Source organism: Lipotes vexillifer, unplaced genomic scaffold (assembly GCF_000442215.2).
Source record: "Lipotes vexillifer unplaced genomic scaffold, Lipotes_vexillifer_v1.1 scaffold69, whole genome shotgun sequence".
NCBI lineage: Eukaryota > Metazoa > Chordata > Mammalia > Artiodactyla > Lipotidae > Lipotes > Lipotes vexillifer.
The window spans coordinates 433,931-458,748 of NW_006790942.1; the positions used below are offsets into that span (position 1 = coordinate 433,931).

Consider the following 24,818-nt stretch of genomic DNA (forward strand, 5'->3'; position numbering starts at 1 on the left):
GAGCTAAACAAGCGAGGGTGATGGACCCTCGGTGCTGGGTAAACACCCGGAGAAGCAACGCGTGAACAGGGATGTCACCCTGTGGCGTGAACGGGGCCTCGGCTCCCAGAAGGGGGCAGCAGGGCAGAAGGACACGCCGTCACCAGCGAGAACAGTGCGCGTCGCACTGCACGCGGCAGAGCAGCCGGGAAGCCCCAGAGGGAGGGCACAGGTGAACAACGGTGGTTCCCACCACGCTCTTGTGTGAGCCCTTGGAGGAAGGAGCCCGGAAAGAGCCATCTTGGTAAAAGTGACGGAGCCCTGGCTCTGGTGAGGCCACAGGAGGCGCCGCAGCCACCCTTCTGCTGGTGACGGCTAGAAACAGGATAACATGCAATCACAACCACCCAGGGGTCTGAGGGTAAGTAAGAGACGGCCACCTTCAAGGACGCGGAAACCAGGAGAAGGTTCTGCCACTGCGGTGAGTGTTCTGCTTTTCTCTGTCTTCTCCCAGTTCTGCCACAAGGACAACCACGACGTGGAGTGTGGCAGCCTGAGTACGAAGACTCTGAAAGAAGCAAGCCCTGTTGTATTGTGCCCAGAGGAACCAAAGGCTGCAAAGGGAACCCTGCAGGGGAGAGAGCAGACAAGGGAGCTTCTAGCTCCGAACAAGAAGCCGTGTGGGCTGTGGCTACCCCACGACAGGCACGTGTGCAGGAATGACTTGAGAGCTGAACTGAGACCTGAGCCAGGAGAAAGTGAGAGCCCAGGTGCAAGTCTAAGGGGCCGGCTGCTGCAGGGTCAGAACAGCCCACGTCCCCCGGGAGCTGTAAAGGAGCTCAGTCTACACACTTTCTAGGACACAAGCCAAAATTCACCAAAATCCAAAGAACCCAAGAAAATGTGCCTGTTTTCAGTGAAAAGGACAGTTAGCAGATGTCGACTCTGAGATGACCAATAGGTTGGCAAAGGTCATACAAGGACCTTTAAACAGCTATTTTAACCATCTCTAAGAGGTCAAGAAAAATACACATGGAATAAACGAAAAAGTAGGTATCTCAGCAGAGAGGGAGTGTAAAAAAAGCCAAATAGAAATTTTACTGAAAAGTACCCAAAATAAAACATTCACTAGACAGAATTAAAAGAGGAAACAACAGTGAGTTTGAAGACAGATCAATAGAAATGATCTAATCTGAAGAATAAAGAGAAAAAAGATTGAATAAAAGTGAACCTGTGGGACAATGTCAAAAGGTCTAATATATGTGTAATTGGCATCCCACAAACAGAGAAAAATTGGGGCAAAAAAAAATACTTGAAGAAACAATAACAGAGAATTTCCCAAATTTGGTGACGTATATGTACAGATTCAAGAAGCTTGGTGAAGCTCAAACTGGATAAATTCAAAGAAAACCATACACAGACACATCATAATTAAACTGCTGATAACCAACAATAAAAAAAAAACAATATTGACACCAGCCCCCAAATATGACACATTACATATTGGGGAACAACCATTTGAACAAGCATGACCTTCCCTTTAGAAACACAGAGGACAAATGATCCCCCGGTACTCAGAGAAAATATTTTTCAGGAATGAAGTGAAATAAAGACACCTCAGGCAAAGGAAAAGCAAGAGAATTCATCACAGGCAGACCTGGATTCCAAGAACTGCTAAAGGAAACTCTTCAGCTGAAGGGAAGTATTAGAGGAAAACTTGGATCTTCAGGAACAAATGATGAGCATCAAAAATGGTGAGGGTTAGGGCCTTCCCTGGCGGTCCAGTGGTTAAGACTCCACCCTTCCACTGCAGGGGGCACGGGTTCAATCCTGGTTGGGGAACTAAGATCCCACATGCCATGCAGCATGGCCCCCCCACCAAAAAAAAAAAGGAAAGGAAAGGAAAGGAAAAAAGAAAGAGAGAGAGAGAGAAAGAAAGAAAGAAAAGGTGAGTATAAAAGACTGTTCCTTGTAAGTTCTGAATCATGTTGGACTATTTAAAATCAAAAATATATTATCTGTTAAGATTTTCACTGTTATTTCATATATATACATACATGTACGTGAAGCACACACGTCAATATGTCTTTACTGCAACATAAGCTAAAGTGCACATTTCATCAGGAAGACACAGCAATTATCAACATGTATGTGCCTAATAACTGATTATTAGGCAAACAGACAATTCCACAATCACAGTAGGAGGTTTTGAAATCCCAATCTCAACAGCAGATGGAACTAAACAAAAAAATCACTAAAGACATGGAAGATCTGAAAAACACAACTGACCACCTCGATCTAAATGAAAATTATAAACATTCCGCAGTCCAAGAACTGCAGAATACACAGGATTTTCAAGTGCACATGGTATATTTACTAAAGTAGACCATATGCTTGGTCATAAAACAAGTCTCAATAAATTTAAAAAGGCTGAAACCATACAGTGTGTGCTTATAACCACAAGGAGTTAATTCAGAAATCAATAAATAAGAGACACAGAAAATCACATCTATTTCATGGATCAAAAACCGTGTGCCACAACTACTGAGCCTGCGCTCTAGAGCCTGCGAGCCACATCTACTGAAGCCCGTGCACCTAGAGCCCGTGCTCCGTGACAGGAGAAGCCACTGCAATGAGAAGCCCACGCACCATAACGAAGAGTAGCCCCCGCTTGCCACAACTAGAGGAAGCCTGTGCACAGCAACGAAGACCCAACGCAGCCAAAAATAAATGAATTTTTTAAAAAAGCAACATATTACATCATGAACACAGCAAAGACAAGTGATGTCACCACACCACAAACAGCAAAGATAAGTGACATCAACCAGATCGTGACACAGGTCATTCTCGACCTCGGTTCCCCTCACAGGAAAACCAACCAACAACATTCAAGGACAAGACAGCACTGAGAAAATCCCACAACATGGGGATGAGGTGAAAACAGCCCCACACCCCAGGGACTGCGAGGGACCCCACTTGAAGGGTGCGAGAAGAAGCCGCACTGGGGCCACAGCCAGGGCCCCCGAGCCTACGGTTTCTCCAGTGGGAAGAGGAAAGCCCAGAGCTGTGGGTCTCACCTCCCAGGCATCGTGGGGCTCAGGGTATGACAGAAGACAGGGTGGGGCTTACAGCTACCAGGGCTGGGATCCTGCCAGGCAGTCCCAGCAGAGCCCGAGCAGAAATGCTAACCAGTGGCTTTGCGTGCCTGAGCCAACACGGTGGCCCAGTCTGACCAGGGAGCTGGGCAGGGTGCACGTCTGCCCGATTCAGGATCCAAACAACGAGCCTTGCTGGCCTGGAGCGTGTTTTGCCCTCCGCCTGGGCAGGGAGCTAATTCACAGCCCCACCCACCTGACTGGGAAACCCAGCCGGAGCTCGGGGTACCTGCGTAGCCCACCCTGCGACCCTGCTCACAGCAGCACATGCTCAGGGCGCCTGCCAGTGGACGCAGCCAGGACTCCGGCCCAGCAAGCCAGGGAGCTTGGCTCACAGTTCTGCTCCATTTGGTTCCCAAACAAGAGTCTGACCAGCCAGGGGCCTGCATGGTGGCCCCTCGCGCACGGGCAGGGAAACCAACCTGCCAAAGAGCCTTCAGTTCACCTAGCCGGGGAACCTCACCAGAGCACGTGGGGAAATCCCACAGCCCAGTGCACAGTGGTGCTGGAGCCTCTCCCTTCCCGTCGGCAGAGTCAAACCGGTCGCCTGCCTAGCCAGGGAATTCGCTGTGCGGTCCCGCCTGATCTGGGTCCCCAAACGATGAGTTATGCTGGCCCTGGGGCCAGCTTGGCTGCCTCCCCCGACCTGCCGGGGCAGTACCCCACCTACTGCTGAGCATGGCACCCAGTCCCGGCCACCTAGGAAGCCTGACCAGAGAATGCAGGCAACACAGAGCCATGCCACAGCTGCGCTGGGGCAGGACCCCAAGTCCTACCCAACTGTCCTGGGCCAGAGGCACCCCGACCCCCAACCTCAGAGCTCAGGCAGCAGCCTCACCCCAAATACACAACAGCAGGTCCCACCTGCCCAAGGAAGCTACCAGCTGGCACGTCCAGTGCTCCAGGCTGAGCTGACTGGTGAAGGACTAATCTCTGCAAAGTCTGAACAAGACCATTTACTCAGACGCGTAGATACCAACACAGGGAACCAAGGATCACGAAAAATCAGCTAACTATGATGCCACCGAAGGAAACTAATAAAGCTCCATACCTGACCCTAAAGAAATGGAGATCTGTGAACTGTCGGACAAGAATTCAGAATAATCCACTTAAAGAAGTTAGTGAACTACAAGAAAGCACAGACAACTAAGTGAAATTAGGAAAACAATGCATGAACAAAATGAGAAGTTTAACAAAAAGACAAAAACCATCAAAAAACAAAAACAGAATCCTGCACCTGAAGAATTCAACAGAGAGCTTCAAAAGCAGATTCGACCATGCAGCAGATTCAATGAAATTATCCAGTCAGGGGAGCAAAAGAAAACAGAATGAAAAAGAGTGTAGCAGAGCATAAGAGAAACAACACACCCATTATAAAAATCCCAGAAGGAGAAGAGATAAAGAAAAAGACAAAGTACATTTAAAGCAATAACGGTTGAAAACTTCCCTAACCTGAGGAGAGATATGGACACCCAGATCCTTGACTCCCAAAAGACCCCAACAATGCAGGGGGCCAGGGTTCGATCCCCAGTCAGGGAACTAGGTCCCACATGCTTGTGGCAATTAAGAGTTCGCGAGCCACAACTAAGGAGCCCACGTGCTGCCACTAAGGAGCCCTCGAGCTGCAACTAAGAAGCCTGCCTGCCGCAACTAAGGAGCCCACCTGCTGCAACGAAGACCCGGTGCAACCAAATAAGTAAATAAATATTTGGACGGGGAAAAAAAAAGAGCCCAAGTAGGTTGAATCCAAACGGGTACACCGAGACACATTACAACTGAAGTGTCCAAAGTCCAAGACAAAGACTTCTGGAAGCAGCAAGAGAAAGGCAACACATCACACAAGGGAACCCTCCCACCCCCCACCCAGTAAGACTATAGGCAAAGTCCTCAAAAGAAACATTTCAGGACAGGAGAGAATGGGGTGACACATTCAAAATGTTGAAAGAAAAAAAGAACTGTCAGCCAAGAATACTGTATCTGGCAAAGCTGTCCTTCAGAAATGAAGAAATAAACAAAAGCTGAGGGAGTCCATTACCAGACCTGCCTGCCTTACAAGAAAGCTCAAGGGAGTTCTTCAAGCAGAACTGTGATGCTAATTAACATCACAGAAACATACGAAGTTAGTATATAACTCAATGGTAATGGTAAATATAAAACCAAAGTTGAATTCTCTAATATGGCAGTGGTGGTATGTAATTCACTGACAACTCTAGTTTAAAACTTAAAAAACAAATGTATTAAATATAACCATAACTTCAATAATCTGGTATTGGATGCATGATATAAAAATATGTAAACTGTAACATCAATAACCTAAAATGTAAGAGGGATAAGGACACAAAAGCATAAAGTTTAAGAATGTTATCACAGTTAAGTTGTTATCAGCTTAAAATCAGGTGTTACAAGATAGTTTATGTAAGCCTTGTGGTAAACACAAAGGAAAAAACTGTAGTAGTCACACAAAAGATCACGATAAAGAAGTCAAAGCACACCAAACAAAAAGTCATCCATCAAATCACACAAAAAGAGAACAGGATAAGCAACAAGGGGTAATGAACCCACAAAATTGTCAGAGAACAATTAACAAAATAGCAACAGTAAGCCTAACCTACTGATAATTACTTCGAATGTAAATGGTTTAGATTCTCCAAGTGATTAAAAAAAACAAGATCCAGGGAATTACCTCACGGTCCAGTGGTTAGGACCCCCCCCACCCCCACACTTTCACTGCCCGTAGCCCAGGTTCAATCCCTGGTCAGGGAACAAAGATCCCACAAGCCATGAGGCACGGGCCGGGAAAAAAAAAAAAAAAAAAAAAAGATCTCCAACGATATGCTGCCTACAATACACTCACTTTCGCTCTGAAGACACACTGACAAGGGTGGGAGACATATTTCAAGCAAATGGTAACCTAAAAAAAGCAGGGGTAGCTATACTATACCAGACAAAATAGATTTTAAGCTAACAATGGTAAAAAGATACAAGGAAGGTCATTACACGATGATAAAGGGGCCAACTGCCAATCTGTCAAGAAAATACAGCGATTGTAAATATTTATGCACCCAACAACGAAGCACCTAAGTATATAAAGCAAATACTAATAGAACTAAAAGGAGAAATAAACAGCAATACAATAATATTTGGGGGTTTTAATACCACTGTCAACAATGGACAGATCATCCAGACAGAAAATCAATAAGGAAACAGCAGATTTGAACAATATCATAGACACACACACACAACAGAAAAACAACACGATCAATTAAATAGATGCAGAAAAAGCATTTGACAAAATTCAACACCATTCATGATAAAACAAAACTTTCAGAAAATCAGTATATGAACAGCAAATAACCAAAAACTACAATGAAAAAAACCCCTCCATTCACAACGGTGCTGAAAAAACCATACGTACTTAGGAGCAAATCTAACAAAAGACAGCTAAGATCTCCAGGTGGAAAAAATACAAATCTTTGAAATTAAAGAGGACCTAAATAAACAGAGAGACATACCATATTCATGAATTGGAGAACTCTATACTGTTAAGACAGCAATTCCCAAAGTTGATCTAGAGCCAACAAAATCCCAAACTCTGTTTTTCTTTTTTTCTTTTTTCTCTGGTAGAAATTGATAAGCAGATACTAAAATGTATATACAAATGTAAGCAACCTAAAATAAACAAAGCAGTTTTCATAAAGGAAACAAAGTTGGAGAACTCACCCTATCTGATTTAAGATTTACTATAAAGCATCAGTAATGAAGACAGTGTGATATTGTGAAAAGATATGCATATAAATCAAGGAACAGAACAGAGCATTCAAAAACAGACCCACAGACATAACCGTCACTGATTTTCAGAAAAGGTGCCAAGGCAATTCAGTGATACAAAGTAAGACTTCTGAACAAATGGGACTAGACAACTAGATATCCATAAGGAAAAAGTGAACATGTATCCCTACCTCATACCATCTACAAGAATTATCTTCCACTTGGGGCTTCCCTGATGGCGCGGTGGTTGAGAGTCCACCTGCCAATGCAGGGGACGCGGGTTTGTGCCCCGGTCCGGGAGGATCCCACATGCCGCGGAGCGGCTGGCCCCGTGAGCCATGGCCACTGGGCCTGCGCGTCCGGAGCCTGTGCTCCGCAACGGGAGAGGCCGCAACGGTGAGAGGCCCGCGTACCGCAAAAAAAAAAAAAAAAAATTATCTTCCACTGGATCATAGACCTAAATGTAAGAACTAAAACTACAACATTTCTAGAAGGAAACACAGGAGGATAATTTTGCAAGATGAGCCTGGAGGGACTTCCCTGGTGGCACAGTGGTTAAGACCCCGTGCTCCCAATGCAGGGGGCTTGGGGTTTGATCCCTGGTCAGGGAACTAGATCCCACATGCATGCTGCAACTAAGGAGCTGGCAAGCGACAACTAAGGAGCCCACCTGCCGCAATAAGACCCGGCACAAGGCTGGTCTGGGCTAAAGTCATCCACAGACACAGAACACGGAGGAGTAGGTCTCATCAGAAGCAGGATACAGGCATGTCTCAAAGCATCTCCCACGCTGCTTGTTAGTTGCAGAGGAAAAAACAGGGCTTGTACACCACCAAGACCAGACACAGTATTAACCAGGCAATCAACACTGCTACCACCAGTAAAAGGCAGGTGGACACTCTGCGCTTCCAGATGTGAAACCGCAGGACAAATACTCCACTTTAGTGGCATTCTGGCTACAGGTATTTCACCTGAAGATAATCACGAGGATACACAGCCAAACCCAAGCTGAAGAAAATTCCCCAGAAGTGTCAGTGTCATGAGGACCTGTTCCAGATTAGGGGAGACCAAACAGATACATCAATTAAATGTGTACATGACTCTGCACTGGATCCTGTCTTAAAAGACAAATTGCTTTAAAGGACGTTAATGGGACAACTGACAGAACTGAAATTAAGGCTGTGGATTAAAATGAAAACAAGTTACTACTGTACTGTGGTTCTAAGAATATATTCTTTTTCTTAGGAAAGGTACACCGATAAACAAAGAGGTAAAGAAATAGATGCATGCAACTTACCCTCAAATGGTCCCGAAAATAAATATATGTATGTGGAGAGAAAGAAAAAAATGCTAACGCAGCAACATGTTAAAAAATGTTAAAAAAAAAAAAAAGTATCTGGGTAAAAGGTACACAGGAGAGTTCTACTTTTCTTGTAACCTTTTTTATAGGTAAGAACTTGTCTCAAAATAAAAAGTAAAAAAAGTTTGAAAAATAAAAAGTATAAAAAGTAAAATTTTTAAAAGCTGTAGTATCAGAGGAAACAGAGTCCAACGGCAAGAATGCCAAACGTGGGGTCACAGTGCTTCGGTCCTACTGACTCTGTGTTTTTGAATAAAATAACTCACAACCGCTCTGGCTCTATCACCTCTTCTCCGACACATACAGTTAATACCTGCCTAGGATTACCCAGGGCCATTACAGGTGAGGAAAAGAATCTCAGACCCGGCGAAGTGATGAATACAGCACGTAACAGAGCCGGGAGGTAGGAGGTGGGAGTGTCAAAAATCCAGGTTATAATAACAGAATAATAAGAAGCTGTTAAGCAGTATCTTCTTTGCCGCCATGTCACTCGCCCACATTCAGCCCTGAGACAGGAGCAGAGGGCACGCCCCTGCCTTCTCTCCCCGCCCAGCACAGAATGGACCAGGGCACAAAGACGCACGGAGAGTACTGTCAGAACCACCTCAGTGGAAACTGGCCCACGAGGCTCAGACCCCACATTTGTCTAAACCACAGTTTGGGAGAAAAGCTATTCTGGCAACTTCAAAAAAGAATCCACATTCAACTCAGAAGGCTCAACATCTCACCGATTCGTGATGATGTCATCCCAGACGTTCATGGGGTCCATTTTAGCATCCGGATATCTACTTGTCCAGGTTTTTAGAAGCCTCTTAAGGGGAAGGTGAGATGACAAATTGCCTAAAAATAATATCAGAGTGTGACTGTGCCCACGGCTCGGTGACCAGACCACCTTACAAAGCGCAGCAGTTGTTTCTTGTCCAAATTTAAACTTTTTGTCTTATCTTTCACAACAGGAGCAAAAGCTACCATATTTTAAAAATTCTGGCATTAAAACTCAATTTCTTCGGGCCATAGAGGGAAGATCAGGAAATAAACATACACAATTTTTACATTTAGCACAGGTCCACAATCCTCCATCCACGATTCCAAAATCTAAAAAGCACTGAAAACTGACGTGTTTTTCACAGAGTTGCAGCCAATATTCCTGTGTGCAAAATCTGATCTGAATCATCATAGGGCAACTTACAGTCTGTTTACGCCACTCGTGGGGACACCCACCCAGGCGGTGGACAGCCATCAGTCGTGGGCTGACGGGCCACTGCACACAAGGCCCAACCCAGTATGCACACTAGGTCGCCAGAGAAAACCCCTGAGGGCTTCGGAAAAGGGATTCATGATAATCCTCATGAAATTTAAATTTCACACTGCTAATGTTTAAAGCTGTGGTTTTCTTTCAGCTTAAATCACAGTCCTGAGCTCAAAATCTAGATCCTTCATGTATTAGCTTAGGCAAGTTATTTAATCTCTGATGCCCTGTAAAACGGGAAGAAAAGATCTACATCTCATAAGGCTGTTATAAAAACTAGACAATATAGAGAAAAGAGATCAACATAGCTCCTGGGATAATACATCATTAGTAATAATGTACTTGAAACATCATTCTCCAAATTTAAAACAGAGAACAGCTAGGTAGATAGTTCTGAATACCAATTCTTATTAGTACTCTGAAAAGCCTACAAAACTGAAATTCAGATATACAGTCAAGACGTTACCTCTGACTCTGGGTGGCCTCCCATCAGCACCAGGATAAAACCTACTCGTCGGTGGCAGAAAGGCCCTCCAGGTCCGGGCATTGCCGCCCTCGGCCTCACCTCACCAGCTGGCACCCGGGACAGAAGCTCTGGCACCTCAGGGTCAGGCCGGCCCTCTGCGAGCCCCTCTCTCCCGACCACGCCCAACTCGGGGTCCTGCCGGCCAGGTGCTGTCACCCCAGTTTCTCATGGGGCCCTGGACCTGCCTCTGTCTCTGCGGGTGCCATGTGTCAGACCACTACTCCTTGGAAGCTTCTCCAGTGCCCAGAATCGCGCTTGACCATGTTAAACACTTACTTCAACAATCCCAAATACATACGCTTGTAGAATAAACCCAAGGCAGTTTCTAACCCATACAGTGAGAAACATGTACTATCACTAGGCAGAAAGATCAGAAGCCAAAAACTCTTCCGAAATTATAGAAGAAAAACAAGGTAGGTATAAATTGAACATTACCTTGTTTGCTAATAAAGCTGATGAACTCCTGGATTTCTATGAAAGTCTGCACAGACTGCAATTTGGTGAGTCTACTTCTGTGTAAGAGGACATCAATACTAGAATAATTCTGGAAAGAAGTTAGTTAGCATTGGTTACAAGTCAATTTACTGCATTAGATTTTTTTTTTTTTTTTTTTTTTTGCGATATGTGGGCCTCTCACTGTCGTGGCCCCTCCCGTTGCCAGGCGCGCAAGCTCAGCGGCCACGGCTCACAGGCCCAGCCGCTACGCGGCACGTGGGATCCTCCCAGACTGGGGCACGAACCCGTATCCCCTGCATCGGCAGGCGGACTCTCAACCACTGCGCCACCAGGGAGGCCCCTACTGCATTAGATTTTAACACAGTTCTCAACATGAAACAGCAGCTACCCTATAAACGTATCAGTTACACAGGACGTCTCAGAGTGGTTAATAATTAGGTCATGGGAGCAATTAACAAACAGTGTAATTTTCTTTTTTTTTTTTTTGCGGGCCTCTCACTGCTGTGGCCTCTCCCGTTGCGGAGCACAGGCTCCAGATGCGCAGGCTCAGCGGCCATGGCTCACGGGCCCAGCCGCTCCGCAGCATATGGGATCTTCCCGGACCGGGGCACGAACCCGCGTCCCCTGCATCGGCAGGCGGACTCTCAACCACTGCGCCACCAGGGAAGCCCAATAATTTTCTTTTTTAATTTAGGTTTTCAATTGCATTTCAGTTCAACAAAATCAATAAAAGTGATATAATCGGGTACCGCTGGCCCTATTTGCCACCAATTCTTAAAAATCACAATATCCTATAATGTAAAACTGCCACAACTACAGAAGCCAATTTTTCTTCTTCGATAAACTTCGAGTGAACTACTCAACCTCAAACACATTTGAAAAGCAGAATAAAGACAGTGAACGTCCATATATGGCAACGACAAATGTTCACAGACTCTACGCAAGACACGGCTTTAACAACAGAACGAGCCGACACCAAAGGAAGAACACAGAGCCGGGGCTGGCGGGGCCTCTGCTCTCAGGTGCTTGTCCACAGTCAGAGAAAGGAAACCCCGAGGGGACACAAGACGTGGAATTTTCTAAAACAGAGAAAGGCACTAAAAGGCCCCAGGACCAAGGCCCGTGTGCACGGGCCTCAGGGGAACCAGGACGCGAGGAGGGTGGGCCCGTCACGCAGTCGGTCAGGGGAACCTGCTGCTGTGATTCCCACCCAGGAGTTTACCGATGTCAGAAAAGGTCACAGAGATGGCACATTCCCGGCTGGGATGTCATATTACCTGCAAAAACATCTGTATACAGTTTCTGATGTAATACTCGGCCCTGTCGACGTCATCTTGCAGGAGGTAGAGGAGACTCAGCTCCTGGCTGTAGCGGAGCTCAAGCAGGGCCCTCCGCAGCTCCGAGGTCACCGCCTCGTCCACAAAGGTCAGCAGGGCCTGGTCACCCTCCCCACGGAGCAGGGACTTGAGCCTGCTGCGGATCATGTATGGCAGGCAGGTCTCCTGAGGAACAAGAGTCTCATCACCACGGCATCTCTGGTGTCATTTTATAGGTCCAGGTGCCAAAGTGATGGTGCTTAATGCTTCAAATGTTAAAGCACCTAAGGCTACAAATTTTAAAACAAGTTCATCTAAAATGGTTCATTTTATAACCACAAAATACACAGGAACACGGTCTACAGAAAATGGCAACTACTTGTAGCTGAAAGACAACTGGACGTCTGGTACAAAGTGAGGGACCTCCAGGCACAGCCGAGGACAGCAGTGTGGACGGGCCAGGCGGGCCCAGCAAGACTGCAACGCCACACAGACACAACAGGAATGTTCTCCCGGTGGCCACGCCAGGGGTGCTGACGCTCATTTGTAAAGGCCTCCGCTTACTCTGAAAGGCTGAGCTAAAAGCGGTGAGCAGTTTAACAATATTATGCAGTTTGGGGGCTGTCAGGTCGTATAAATACCCTAATGCTGCACAACTACTGCCCTGTTTTTGAACACTTCTAAACACCTTGACTAATGAGAGCACACCTGACCATCTAAAACATTTATTTCCATGACCTCAGAAATGACCCCACACACCTGATAGAAGGGTTCACTCCACATCTTGCTGAGATCTGGGGCACCCTCGCCGTCAGCACTGGCCGTGGAGCAGTACGCCAGCGATTTCCATTCGGCAAGCTGGTTGTAACACTCGAGGGACGCAAGTTCCCAAAAGTCCTTCTCGGCTTCCGTGGGCTCACCGTCTGCCCACTCTTCTTTATTGAGGGCCTGGTAAGATTATTTTACAAAGTTGGGAACAGTACAAACGAAAACATTTGCACTGCAGGCTGTGTAACATTCATACCAAGAACAACCATTTTCAGATTTATGACAAGAGGAGAAAAAAGGGAAAACAGTAACTTGAGTGAATCTAATAGTCAAATGAGTATTAAAAACTGCAGCCAAGAGGGAACCACGTGCCTGGGAAACTTAACAATGAGGCCAGTGCATAAGCTGAAGGCTTTAAATGACCCATAATTTGATGTAAATACTGTTGATTATTTACTACTTACAGAGTTCTTAGAATGAAAATGAGAAAATAAGACGTTTACAGAAAACTGCTGAAGATTCCACCACCTGGATCTCTCGCACAGGCCGCAGGCCTGAACTCCAAGTACGTACCTGCTACACATCCACACTCGGCCACCGGTAGCTCAGAGACAAACCTGAACCTCAGTCATGTTCCCAAAACCAGCTCCTACCTATCTCTGTGTAAATGTTTTACTCACTGAATGAACACAATCTACTCAAATGGAAATTACATAATAATACCAGATACTGAAGTAACATCTTACAATTTTATCATACTTGGTAAAACATGCTTTCTTTTATTCAATGATGTTTTCTTAAAAAGAGTAAGGGATAACAATACTTAGCTCACATGCGGTTATTATGAAGCCATTTTCTGATACTAATCTTTGTGTAAATTCTAAGGAATAAAAGCTGAAATACTTGAAGCTCTAAATTCTAAAGCTAACAATTTTTCCATTCAGAGAACAAAAGTGTTTAAGCAACTAACACACTTGCTAGAGATCAACTTTACCTCGTTATACAGCCGTGCAGCTTCAGAATAATCACTTCTCGCTTCTGCTAGTAACGCGTCCTGTGTGATCTGCTTCGTTCCTATCTCACTGCTGAAAATACCACGGAGCGTGTCATACTCTCCAATCGACCTGTACAGCCTATAAAACAAACGAAAAAATAAAAAAAGTCCAAATCAATGAATGCCCCAGTATTTTTAAAGTCTTTAATGAAATGATATTAAATCATACGTTATAATTGTCATACGTTATAATTAACCAAAAAAGATACATTATTCTTGTTTTGTAAAAATATGAAAAATCTTAAAAATTTTGAAGTTACCATTAAGTTCTACTACTTTAGCCATACTGAAGGCAGAAGTTATCCTACAGCACATTTAAAGTAAAATCTGAACATTATAGGTTTACGGTGCGTAAGTTGACTCATTAAACGAGCCTGTTCCGTGTTAATTCATCGCTGAGACACTGCTCTTATCTGTGGTAACCTATCTGGAATCCTTGTCTAGCCCTAAAATCTGGAATGTAGTCAAGAACCCCAAAGCAGGTAAATTAGTCCTGGTCCTAGAGATGCCACATTTTACTCCACGTTCTGTGGCCTTCTTGCTTCTACTGACAGCCTGGACACGGACTAGAGCATTCATCTCTGCCGTTAACACAAACCTGCTGGTCCGTCAGCCAAGCTCCCCCTTTAAGGTAGTCTCAAGTGTTCGGTAAGTTCATTCCCTTCTCTCTAGAGACTTCTTCCCGCCTTCTGAGTCTCCACACAAATGTCCTCTCTTCCTAACCCTGCAGTCGCCTGACCACCGAGCTGAGGACCACTTCCCTCCTGGTCTTCCTGAGTTTGGTGCTTCCCTGGGTATGAAATTTCATGCGTTTATTACATCAAAAAAGCCCCACGGGTTCTCTTTCAGAGCCCACTGACTCCAAATTTAGACCAAAAAAACCTAATAGCTATAGCTCTCTTACTGCCCCGCTCATGGGGAGTTAAAGGTAACAAATCAGAGGCAGAGGTAGGGAGGTGGGAAAATAGCCCACAGCCCAGGAGTCCAAGAGGAGACGAAGCTACAAGCATTTTCCAGGAATTCAGAAAACACACCAGCCTTAGGTCCACCCTACACTGGCCCCCGTTCCCTGGACCACATACGCTGTACCGTGGTCAAAACAATGATGTGGGACTTCCCTGGCGGTCCAGTGGCAAAGACCCTGTGCTCCCAATGCACAGGGCCCGTGTTCAACCCCTGGTCCGGGAACTATATCCCCCATGCATGCCGCAACTAAGAGTGGGTTCGCATGCCACAACTAAAGATCCCGCACACTACAACGAAGACCCGGCACAGCCAAATGAACAATTTAAAATAAATAAATATTAAAAAAAAAATTCTGTTTGAAAGGAATGCACAAACATAAAAAGTGTGAGGAAGCATTAATAAAGCTAGAAAAAAAAATGTTTAAAAGTTTAGGCCCTTAAAACCTGTGTGCTTCGTTTATCCAGACAACACCCAAGACCCGAGACGCTGCCCCCTGAAACTCCCAAGCGCACAAGGCGTCACTACTGCCCATGGCCATGCCAGACACAAGAGGGTAAGGATGTCCGCGGGCAGAAGCAGCCCCCGCAGAGGCCCTTCCTCCCGCCCAGGGTGCCGCCCGCGCCGCTGGCGGGGTCTAACCCGTGCTGTGCTGCTGCCGCCACCCGGCGCAGCGCCTCACTCCCCACCACGGCACTCAGTTCAGAGAGACAGGAGCGACCATGCAACAGCGGCGAGGCAGGAACCCCTGCTCTCACTTCCACTCTTACACCCAGAACCCAAAGATCTAAAATCCAGTGTTACCGAAAAGAAGCGCAAGTGAAATTTCACCCGAATCCAGCATCCTCAGAATTAGGCACTGGCTTTCTTACGATAAAGCCTCACGTAACCAAAACAGAATTTGTTTTTCCCAAATAAACAAAGTAACTGTATCAGATATATGGGCCTCGGCCCCAGCAGGGTCGGGGCCCGGGCGTACCTGGCGAGCTCCATCCATCTGCCGACGGCGGTGGGGAGGCCGGACCTGCCCCGAGCACGCTTGGCGGGAGGCTCCTGGGGCAGCAGGTGCAGCAGCGCTTCCTCCAGCAGGTGGATAGCCCCCGGCTGCTGCAGGCCCGCCAGGCCGGCACTGCCGACCACGGCCGGGTCCAGGCTCAGCAGGTCGGTGTGTCGGCAGCTGACCTCCTGCGAAGACAGACACGGCGGCCCTCTAGCCCACGGCTCCCCAGCCACCTCTGCCAGCGAGGACCTCGTCCTGCTAAGCACGAAGGTCTGACGTTTGTGGTGGAGAAAGCACAAGCTCCTCTGTGTGATTCTGTTAAGCCTTCCCCCACTTGCTCAGAGGAGGAAATGATCTCTCCTTACTGCACACTTCCAACCCAGGAGCAACAAAGCCACTAGCGGACAGTGAGGGTTTTACACATTTGCTGTATGTCCAGACCACAACCGCAGTTTCCCGGAACATATACCCTGAAGAGACGAGGAGAGCATCTGAGACACAAAGATCTCACACCCAGTCACTGCAGAGTAGGTGCGCTCACCCCCACTACCTGGCAGCCTCCTCACGTCTCCCCACCCCGGGGGCTCACGTGCTCAGCAACACGGAATGGAGGGCTTCGGGAATTATCATGTTGACCTTTACTTTGTAACTCTCAATTTGAGCGTTCTGTATACGCAAAAATAACGAAAAGTGAGCCCCAAACCAATAGAGAGAACAGTATGGCTAGTAAGACAGCATCTCATGACGACAGACCTGCGTCTGCATGGACATCTGGAAGGGCACCTGCCTCCCGCCCTGTGAAGCTGCTGGGCCCGGAACCCTCACTGAGACTGACCGGCTACCACCAAGCCAACTTGCATTCAACACCAGGGGTCTTGAAAGAACACAGATTCTCCAAAGCAAGCAAACAAACAAAAATGCTTGTCACTCTTAGCGGGAACTAGTGGAACAGGAAAGAAAATCCAAATAAAATTCTATTTCCATTAACAACATAGCAGGATTTGCCTGCTGGCACAGTGGTTAAGAATCCGCCTGCCAATGCAGGGGACATGGGTTCAAGCCCTGGTCCGGGAGGATCCCACGTGCCGTGGAGCAACTAAGCCCGTGCGCCACAACTACTCAGCCTACGCTCTAGAGCCCATGAGCCACAACTACCGAAGCCTGTGTGCTCCAGGGCCTGCGTGCTGCAACTACTGAAGCCTGCATGCCTACAGCCTGTGCTCCGCAACAAGAGAAGCCACTGCAACGAGAAGCCCACGCACAACTACTGAGCCTGCGCTCTAGAGCCTGCAGGCCACAACTACTGAGCCCACGCACCACAACTACTGAGCCCACGTGCCACAACTACTGAAGCCTGCGCACCTAGAGCCCGTGCTCCGCAACAAGAAAAGCCACCGCAACGAGAAGCCCGCGCACCTCAACCAAGAGTAGCTCCCCGCTCGCCGCAACTTGAGAAAGCCCGCACGCAGCAACAAAGACCCCACGCAGCCAAAAATAAATAAAAAATTAAATCTTTAAATAACAAAATCGCTTCGGGATAAAATGTAAAGAGAAACTTATTTTGAAATACTGGCTGATTCAATATAACTTCTCAAGCCTTGTCTTTGGCATCACCAGGAGAAAACCAATGAAGGAATTCTACTTGTAAATTATAAACCAATAAAAATAGAGTATATAAGAAGAAACCGTATTAACAGTCTCACGCTACGTCAGAAAAGTACGAAGTAAGAACACTAAGTACTTCATCTCCGGAATTATCACCCAATCGGTTTGCAAACCAAAGCTCCTGATAAATAACACTAAAGAATGTAATTTTTAAATTACTCCAGGGAGGTAACTAGTTACAAAAATACTGAAATGAATCCAAAGGATTTTTTTATTAGGGACTTTTGTAACGATCCATGGTTTGAACGGCAAAGAAAACATTTCTTACATGAAAGAGTAATCTTCCAGTAAGTGTGTTTAGTGCTTACAAAAGTCCATCTTCACTAGTTCTCTGCTCGAAGAGCACAGCCTTCAAAGCCTTCTCTGAGGGCGGCCTCGCAGCACCCGTGACGGTGCACAGCCCACCCCGGCCGAGAGGCGGCCTGCCAACCGGCCTCTCCTCAGCCTGCACCGGGCTTCTGCATCACTCGGCCCTCGTGCCCTTCCGCCTCTGCCTGTTCACCGCCTGGCCCGAGCCCGCCTGTGCCTCCGTCCCCTGCCCACAGCCAGGCACGGGCTGCACCCACGTCCCCAGAGGCCGGCAGGAGGACTGGGCGCCGCGCGACACGGGTGCGAGCAAAACACTGAGGGGACTGGCTGGTTTAAGACCTGAACAATTTTATATCAAGTTTGATTTCATCACTCCATAATATGTAAGTTTTTTTTTTAATACAAATAAATTGCATCTAACCACCTGGGAAGAAGCGGCCCCATCACAGGACACGTGCTCTGTTAAAACCCTCGTTTCAACTAAGAAGCCACCGGAGCCGCTAGACGCCGGCGTGCGAAGGGCGGGAGACAGTGCGCGTGCGGCCTCACCTGGATACAGGACACGAACGGCGGGGAGAAGAGGAAGGTGGTGCTGAGCAGGCGCGTGAAGTCCTGCAGCAGCTTCCGGGTGGCACCGCGCCTCTCAGACACGGCCCTGTGCTTGTCCATCTCCTTCAGGATCCCGGAGCACAGGCTGCTGAAGAGCTGCTTCGCGATGAGCGGATCCCTCTGCAGGACATTCCGGAGGAGGACAGACCAGGGTGACTGGCCCACAGCACCGGAGCCGAACCCGAACACACAAAGTGCTGCCCACGCGGCCACGGCACATCCCGACTCCACGCTGACAGCCGCAGCCGTCGACGGGGAGGATTTGGAACTTAACCCAGCACATCTGTTTGACACATGTCTTATAAAAGGCACGATGGCACGGATTCCGGACCCAGAGTACAGACTCAGAAGCTGGCTCAAGTCCTGCGTGAGTCTGGACCTGCGGGTCCCTGCCCCGGGCCAGGGGGACACAGGGCTGTCCCTGGGGACTGACAGCAGCCTGGAGACATTGGAAAACGGCCCTGAGCTTAGACGACAGGCCAGAGACCCGTCACCGTGGCCATTTAATCCCTTGACGCCAGCAGGAGCCACCTCCGTCCCGCGTGGTGGGTGGCCAGGCTGAAGGACACAGCCCGTCCCTCCTGCTATCCCCAGGCACAGACCCCAGTGCTGAGAACGGCTCCCAGCAGGCAGTGTCTACATTTTTAAAATGAAGGCACGAAAGCAAGAATAAATAAAAATTTTAAATTATTTTGTTTGGTAAAAGCTGTGTCTGAATAAAAACTATAATTTGATTTTTCTTTATTTTATGTTGTTCATTACTCTATTTTAGGTAATGTATTTGTCTTATAAAAAGTCATAATGGTTCTTATATAAAATTTTAGAAAATATGCATCAGGAAACAAGAAGAAAATAAATATCGCCCGTTGTTACACTCCACGGCGACGGTTATTGCCAGGTGGGCCTCTCACTCTGCTACGTGGGGTCCACTTAGTCTGTCAGGGGGCTTCCACGTCTACACCCACTGACTCTAGTGTACAAATTCCTTCCTCAACACGCGAATCTGCACATGGGACAAGCGGCCCAGAACCTCACACACACACACACACACACAACAGTGCCGCAGGGGAAGCGGTGGGACTCGCGCGTCTGTGATCTGGTCACCACACTGGGGGCTCACTCAGGTGCTCTGGTGACGTGAGCCGTCCCCACAGAGGGAAGCTGGGGGAGGGGACACAGGACTTGGGCTATTTTTGCAAATTCCTGTCACTCTGTAATTATTTAAACAAAAATCTTACCAAGCAGTAATGGGCTACACAGACATAATCTATTACTACAATCAACATTAGTACTGCCACTTAAGTGCCATAAAATATAAGGCATCATGTTTCAGTACCCAGCATAATCATATATTACATGATATATATGATACCCTCCAATTTCAAACATTACTTCAATTAAAGTCAAAGAAACCTTAATCAGACTTTCCAGGGATAAATATCCTGCTTCTATCAGAGAATTCAGCGAGAAAACTTCACTCACTCCCAGTACGCTTACCCCCTAATGACTGAGAAAAATACTCCCCGGTCCCAGCTAATAAGAGAATTACCAGAGGAGGATACTGATCCCACTGACGCTCTCTTGATCCTCCCCCGAAAGAGAATTTTGTATAATCAATGATTTAAGTGACTTAGCAACTTACACACTGTTTCATTCCCACTGACATTACTGGTGAGAAAAACAGACTCAGTGCGTGACTGGCACACAGAGACACTGGGCCCAGAGCCAAGCGTCTCGATGGCACCCCGTGTCAGGGTCTCACGGAGCCAGGAAGCAGCAGAGCCACGACCTGGGACAAGGCCCTTCACTGAGCCCACCGTGTGGGACAAATCAGCACCTCTGCCCTGCACAGAGGCAGCCCCGCAAGCATGACGTGGGTTCCAGCACCGACCTGGGCCACAGCCTGCAAGGGGGTGATCAGGCTGCTGTGCGGAATCTGGACGTCAGGAAGGTCTCCACGACGGTAACTTCTGTACAGGACGACGTGGGCCTCGCGCTTCACTTTTACCTCACTCTTCATCTCCTGTGGTCGTCAGCAACGGAGGAGGATTAGAATTCTCAGTTAGGAATACCAGTAGCGGACTTCCCCGGTGGCGCAATGGTTGGAGTACGCCTGCCGATGCAGGGGACACGGGTTCGTGCCCCGGTCCAGGAAGATCCCCTATACCGCGGAGCGGCTGGGCCCATGAGCCATGGCCGCTGAGCCTGTGCGTCCGGAGCCTGTGCTCCGCAACGGGAGAGGCCACGCCAGTGAGAGGCCCGCGTACCACAAAAAAAAAAAAGTAAAATTAATTTTTAAAATATGTGCCTTTTAATTCTATATGCACCAAACATTATCATTTCTACCTATAATCAAGATAAAAACATCTTGATTGATAAAAACATTATCAATGAGATATTTTACATTCTTTTTTCATACTAAGCCTCAGAAATCCAGCACAGCTCAGTCTGGACCAGACACATTTCAATTTCTTCACAGTCACCTGTGGCGAGTGGCTCCTGCACTGGACAGTGCAGATTTTGACTTTATCCTTTGAAGTAAAGAATATGACCAACAAATAAAGGCAGCTTGAGACATCTGGGGTCCATGTGTGAGCTGGAAGGCAGTTGTCTCTATAAAGACAACCAGAGGCCTGGGCGGAAAAAAAAAAAAAAAAAAAAAGAATACCAGTAGCGTGTGAGCTATGAAACTGTCAGCGCCCACCGCTAACAGAAAAGTGAATCAGGGACTTCCCTGGTGGTCCAGCAGTTAAGACTTTGACTTCCAATGCAGGGGGTGTGGGTTCGACCCCTGGTCCTACATGCCTCGTGGCCAAAAAACCAAAACAGAAAACAGAATCAATATTGTAATGAATTCAATAAAGACTTTAAAAATGGTCCTCATCAAAAAATCTCTTTCAAAAAAAAAAAAGTGAATCAATGACAATTTCTAACCAAGACGGTTTAGTCACTACACTTTACCAGTCTGGCAAATGATAAATCCGGAACAAAAACCACTGTCAGATGAACAGTGAAGGTTATTTAAATATTTATTACAAAGAAATCTGAGTTTCTCTGAAATCAGAGAACTTGATTTAAAACTTTTTAAAGCCATAAACGAGAGGCTGTGTTTCCAGTCTGTTGCTCTTAGGACAAACCTCGCAATGAGCCCCACCCCGCCGGCCCTGCTCTCCCCACGCGGGGCCCATGCGACGCTGCCGGGAACACACCTCTGCAGCCGCTCCCTCCGCAGGGACCGTCTCTGCGGAGCCCCCCACCCCAGCCTCTTTAACAGGCTCCCCAGCGTGCTCATCTCCTGGTTAGTTTCCGGCACTGCCCCTGCTTTCTGTCTGCTGTACACACCAGACTGGACAACAGCTCTGCCAGCAAGCACTCAGGTGACACGCCCCCAGCTGGCGAGCGCACCCAACACCAAGCGCGGGCCATCCCCGCCCTCTCCCTGAGACCCTCGGGGGTCAGCCCGGTGCCTATGCCCCCAAGCCCGCTCCTGGCTCCCCAGAAGCCCAGGCAGGATTCAGGCTGAACAAGGGGCTCGCAGCTCAAACGCCTCCGGTGGAATGGGGCTGGCGACAGGCCTGAAGTGTTGCATTAGTTGCGCTCGTTGCCACAGTTACAGGGATGAGAGAGAGGTGGCACGTTTTCTTTCCACAGGAGACCCAGGGGAACCATTTGACCACCCCATGCTCAAATTTGGAACTTAAGTGGCTGAGAATTTAAGCTGAGTTAGAACAAGACAGGGCTTTCACTCACAATCTGGCCCTGTAACAGCTAGGCATCATCACTGATCTGTATCTCGCACTGGAGCCAGGGCTACACAAACTCTCCCGTCATGTCCACATTTTGAGGAACGTCCAGCCACCAGTTTGTGCCACACGCGTGGCTGCAGCGGGAAGCTCAGCCCCGGCCCTTCTCCTCGCCCACCCCCATGGCACCTCCAGCAGCGCACCCCCTGCTCACAACGGCTTGCTGGTCCCGAGCTGGGTCAGGGCTCCGGCCTCGGCATCGAGAGGGGCTGAAGCTGGGAGGCGGGACCCCAGGGGGACGGGCGGTCCTGTCTCCACCACGTGGAGAAAGCCCGTCTATCCAGAGAGAGCAGCCCCCGAGGGTAGGGCGGACCGGAGCAGCTCAGGGGACCCCCAGCGGGCTGCCGCCGCAGTCGGGCTCTAGACCGACAGGGAGCCTGTGTCCTCGGCACACGTCCTCTGACAGACAACAGCTATTTCTGATCAAATGCTAGAAACAGACACAAACCTTCTCTCGCTTTTGCTCAGCCACACCTTTCCTGGCATAAATCAAACTCAGTTTTTCTCGGTCCTTTAGAAACCGTCTGCGTAGTCGCAATATTTCTGCACGACTGTCTGGACCTGAAGAACAGAAAACAGGCTGGTTATTCGCGGCTGACTTTGTCCTCCTCCCCAGAATCCCTGACACAAAAGCGAGGCTGTCTCTGAGCTCCATCTTTTACCTCCCCTTAGTTTTGCACTCAAAGCCCTCACAGGAAACCGCTGACCACTTCGGGAAGCTGGCGAACAGAAAGTCGTGCCGCCTCAGTGCCGACCGAGAGCCGTGCAGAGAGAACCAGCAGAGGCCAGACAGCACCCGGGGACAGCGGAGGGGGCTCAGGGACGTGAGGCTGGGGCAGAAACCCTGGGGGCCATGAGAACTCCTGGAACCCGGGGCCGCCCCGGCACCAGGCCCTGGGCCTGCAGGCAGGAGGGTGGAGATCTGGCCTCTAGGGGACCAACCAGCACAAAAGGGGGGCTTCTGCGCCATGGTGGAGGCCAGTCAGCACACACCCAACATGCAGCTACCACTCCAGACACTGTTTATTGCCCTGGCTGGAACACAGCAAAAGGCCAAAAGTCACCAGTCTCTTGAGGAAAGCTTCAAATAGGAAAAACAGAACCAAACTATAGCAAAACAGCAAAAGCTGAAAGCAGGCCATCTAGGAAAGAAATTCAAAATATGATCATTTACCAGAAAGAGCAGAGTAGATATTACAACAGTGGACCGATGGGATGTTCAGAGACCAAAAAGGCTCATGGAAACTAAAAACAGGATGTCTTCTGTTGAAAGCATAGGTTAGAAGATAAGGTTAAAGACATGTCCCAGAACAGAGAACAAAAAGGGTAAAAACAGGGACTTCCCTGGTGGTCCAGTGGTAAAGAATCCACCTTCCAAGGCAGGGGACGCAGGTTCGATCCCTGGTCGGGGAACTAAGATCCTACATACCGGGAGGGCAGGGGGCAACTAAGCCCACGCGCCGCAGCTAGTGAGCCCACGCGCCTCAACAAGAGACCCCGTGCGCCTCGACGTCCCACGTGCCACAACTAAGACCCAACGCGGCCAAAACTTAAAAATAAATAATAAAATAAATAAATAAATAAGTAAAATATATTCTTAAAAAAGGGTAAAAACAGAAAATTAGAAGAATAACCCATTAGGTCTGATAGTCAAACAGAATCCCCAAAAGAGAAAACTGACACTTGGAAATCATTATCAAAATCATCCACGGGAGAGGAGGGAACCCTTTTCCTCATGGAAAAGAACACGAAAAAGAACGTACATACATGTATGTGCGTGACTGAGTCACTGCCGTACGTACACGTCTATGCATGACTGAGTCACTGCCGTACGTACACGCATATGCGTGACTGAGTCAGTCACTGCCGTACGTACACGCATATGCGTGACCGAGTCACTGCCGTATGTACACGCATATGCGTGACTGAGTCACTGCCGTACGTACACGCATATGCGTGACCGAGTCACTGCCGTACGTACACGCATATGCGTGACCGAGTCACTGCCGTACGTACACGCACATGCGTGACTGAGTCACTGCCGTACAGTAGAAATTAACACTGTAAACCAACTCTACTTCAATAAATTTTTTAAAAAATAAATAAAATAATGTCTAGAGCAATCAAAAACAAAACAAACAAACAAAAAAAATCACCCAAGCAAAAATATTCCAGAACCGGAAAACAGGAGTTAGCAGCCTTTGAAAGGGCCTTCCTCAAGCCCAGGAAAATGGACTAAAACAGACCTGCACCTAAGGACCTTTTGTGATGTTTCCTAAAACTGGTCTTAAAGAGAAGATCCTGAGAGCAACCCCAGAGTAAACACCCTGTCCGCACAAAGGACCATGACGAGGCCACACCAGGCTCCTCAGAGCCCAGAGCTCTGTCCCCACAAGCACCAGTGCCTGCAAAGCAGTGACTAGCATCGCGTCAAAAAAGCCACCGCGCTGACCCCTACCCTGGAAGGTCTCTGGGGAGGTGCCCCCCAGGAAGGAGGACCAGACCGAGGAAGGACAGTCCGGGGCCAGCAGCCTGGATGCAGCACTCGGAGGCTCAAGGGAGATTTCACATAAACAACAGCTGTGCAACTCAGAGGAAACTAGGGGACAAATATGTAGAAAGCCAAACATCTAAAGAAAATAGTTCACGTACACAAGAAGCTGCTCCTGTAACTTTGTTTGAAATGAGCTAAAAGAAAAAAAGAAAAAAAGAAGAAGAAAAAAAAGGGGAAGAAAAGAAAAAAACCCTAAATGTCCATAAACAGAGTATTGACACAGTCTCTTGTATATTCATTCTACTGAATCCTATGCAATGATTTAAAATAAACTTGTGCTGTGT

At 47.9% G+C, this 24,818-nt stretch overlaps 1 protein-coding gene across 2 annotated transcripts in view; it reads right to left on the bottom strand.

Annotated features, from left to right (window-relative positions):
- The window catches only part of PRKDC (protein kinase, DNA-activated, catalytic subunit), a 156,162-nt gene that overhangs the window by 21,447 nt on the left and 109,897 nt on the right, over window positions 1-24,818 (bottom strand). For both annotated transcript variants that reach the window (XM_007464010.1, XM_007464009.1), the window contains exons 60-68: window positions 22,429-22,541; window positions 20,069-20,200; window positions 18,118-18,297; window positions 15,574-15,779; window positions 13,572-13,710; window positions 12,569-12,757; window positions 11,771-11,995; window positions 10,473-10,581; window positions 8,991-9,102 (exon numbers count right to left, since the gene is read on the bottom strand). In XM_007464010.1, coding sequence (XP_007464072.1) covers window positions 8,991-9,102; window positions 10,473-10,581; window positions 11,771-11,995; window positions 12,569-12,757; window positions 13,572-13,710; window positions 15,574-15,779; window positions 18,118-18,297; window positions 20,069-20,200; window positions 22,429-22,541 — 1,405 coding nt within the window. The remainder of the gene's footprint in view (window positions 1-8,990; window positions 9,103-10,472; window positions 10,582-11,770; window positions 11,996-12,568; window positions 12,758-13,571; window positions 13,711-15,573; window positions 15,780-18,117; window positions 18,298-20,068; window positions 20,201-22,428; window positions 22,542-24,818) is intronic.